Here is a 2111-nt window from a genome sequence, read left to right as displayed (position 1 = left end):
CACACACACACACACACACACACACACACACACACACACACACACCAAAAAACTACAGACACAATGGGATAACAACAGTGACGACAATTTTAGAAGAGTCATGTCGTGGGATGACAGGTATAAATTATATAAGGCAAAATATCCCAAGCAGAAAAAGGTAGAATTTTTCTATAAAGAAAATCATTTTAACATATTTTACATAAGAAATCATTTTTGAAGAAAATGTCTAAACTAAACAGCCAGAAGTGGTGGGGCATGCCTGTAAACCCAGCACTTAGGAGGCAGCTAAGGCAGGAGGATTGCAACAAGTTCCAGGCCAGACTAGGTTACACAGCAAGATTCTGTCTCAAAAATAACGCCCCTCAAACAACTAACTAAATCAATGTGGAGCTAAGAAATAACAATTTAAATATTTCAATTTGAACACAAATTCTAAAAATTAACATAATTCATAAATTATATCACATACATTTATAAAAGGTGTATTCTAACTGTAAGTTAATAATTTAAGACAACTGTTTATTATATTATTTCCTTCTTTATACCTGGCAGAGACAGAAAATGCAAAAGAAGTTACTAAAAAATGATCCACAGTTAAGAACTACTTCTCTGATTAGTAAAAACTTGGGAGTATATTTTAATGAAGCCTAAGCCAGAGCTAGTATTTATCTAATGCCCCAAATGGCGCTTCTTTATCAATTTAGCAGTAAGCAACTTCCTGTATTTGAAAGTCAAATGAGCACATGACAGATGACTGTGGCTTCTGAGGGAAAACTCCATAGTCTGTATTTTAATTATCCTAACTTACTTAAAAAAGTAAAGCAGACTCCACCTTACAGCAATTTAACATTCATTCAAACAAAAGACCAGCAAGTCATAAAGGAAACATGGGAAAAGAGGCGGGAACCAACAATGGCCTACCTCCCATAGGTCAGGCAGTAATGAGTTAGGTGGTCCACTGTATTATTTAATCGTATTAACTAAAGTAGATTTCTTTTGGTACTGGGGAATCAAACTCAGGACCTTGCGCTTGCGAGGCAGGTGGTGGAACCACTGAGCTAAAGCCCTGGCTAAGGTAGATTTCTTATACCTGTTTTGAGATGACCCAAAATTGATGATATTAAAAGCTCATGTTCCCTAACAGCACATTCAATTTCTTATTCAATACTGCTTACTATTTGTACAGAGACCACTGACTACAACAGAGAGATGCCAGGGCAGATGACAGGATTTGGGCTCATTCCTACACATCCTTTCTCTAATGTCTCAGCCTGTGATTTCTCCAAACCCACCATAGCAACTGACTTTCCAACCTTTGCAGGCACTTACACAGAAGCTTTATTAACAGGTAAAATTTTATTCTCAGGTTGTTAATTACCTTTGATAATTATTTATGATAGGAAATTCAGGGGGAAATATCAGGCAGGTATCTACTCCTGCCTGAGCAAACTTAATTTGGGTTGTGTACTGAATATCCAGACAGGAATATGGGTCTTTTAACACAGGAGACAATTCTGTTAGAACAAGAAAGGTTACAGAACTGAAGTCATCAGAATAGGTGAGGAAGAGTTTCTGTTTACAAGGAAACCGAGAACATATACATAGCCGGAGTACACGAAAAACTCCAATATAAGAGAGAAAAGAGCCGCATAAACACCAGCCCAAAATGGACTCCTAGAAATAAAATCACATTTTGTTCTTTCACTTTGGAAACTAAGTCGCTTGCAAGTGACTCCAGTTTCTGAAATGATTTAAGATTCTAATTAAGGAATGTATAGTAGTCAAAGAGGCAGGAGTGCAATGGCATTTTTCTTTCATTGAATACCTGAGAACTTAAGTGGCAACGACAGCGCCTGGGACCTTACAGGAATGGGATCATGTTTCAAAGCTTTATAGATGACCACCCTCATGCTTCTTAAGGCCTAAGATGCCCTTTACCTTCCTTTAACCAAGCTTTTTTTAAAAAAATGCTTTTAAAAAATCTTCAAGCTGTATTTGTATTTGATATTATTTATGAAGAAAAACATGAAAAGCAGAGTTCCAAAAACAAAGGTGTAAAAAATTCAATTTTAAAACTCAATGAATGCTGAGAGCCAGGGATTTAGCTCAGT

The 2111-nt window shown here is 36.6% G+C and overlaps 1 protein-coding gene across 1 annotated transcript in view; it reads right to left on the bottom strand.

Annotated features, from left to right (window-relative positions):
- The window catches only part of Scaf4 (SR-related CTD associated factor 4), a 39606-nt gene extending 37696 nt beyond the window's left edge, over positions 1 to 1910 (bottom strand). Inside the window, exons 1-2 of the mRNA XM_010608621.3 lie at positions 1826 to 1910; positions 1379 to 1514 (exon numbers count right to left, since the gene is read on the bottom strand). Coding sequence (XP_010606923.2) covers positions 1379 to 1514; positions 1826 to 1910 — 221 coding nt within the window. The remainder of the gene's footprint in view (positions 1 to 1378; positions 1515 to 1825) is intronic.
- Between the last annotated feature and the right edge of the window lie 201 nt (positions 1911 to 2111).

Source organism: Fukomys damarensis, unplaced genomic scaffold (genome assembly GCF_012274545.1).
Source record: "Fukomys damarensis isolate Sample0158 unplaced genomic scaffold, DMR_v1.0_HiC HiC_scaffold_24, whole genome shotgun sequence".
Lineage (NCBI taxonomy): Eukaryota > Metazoa > Chordata > Mammalia > Rodentia > Bathyergidae > Fukomys > Fukomys damarensis.
The sequence above is the reverse complement of the archived record's forward strand: the minus strand, read 5'-3'. Positions and strand labels throughout refer to the sequence as shown.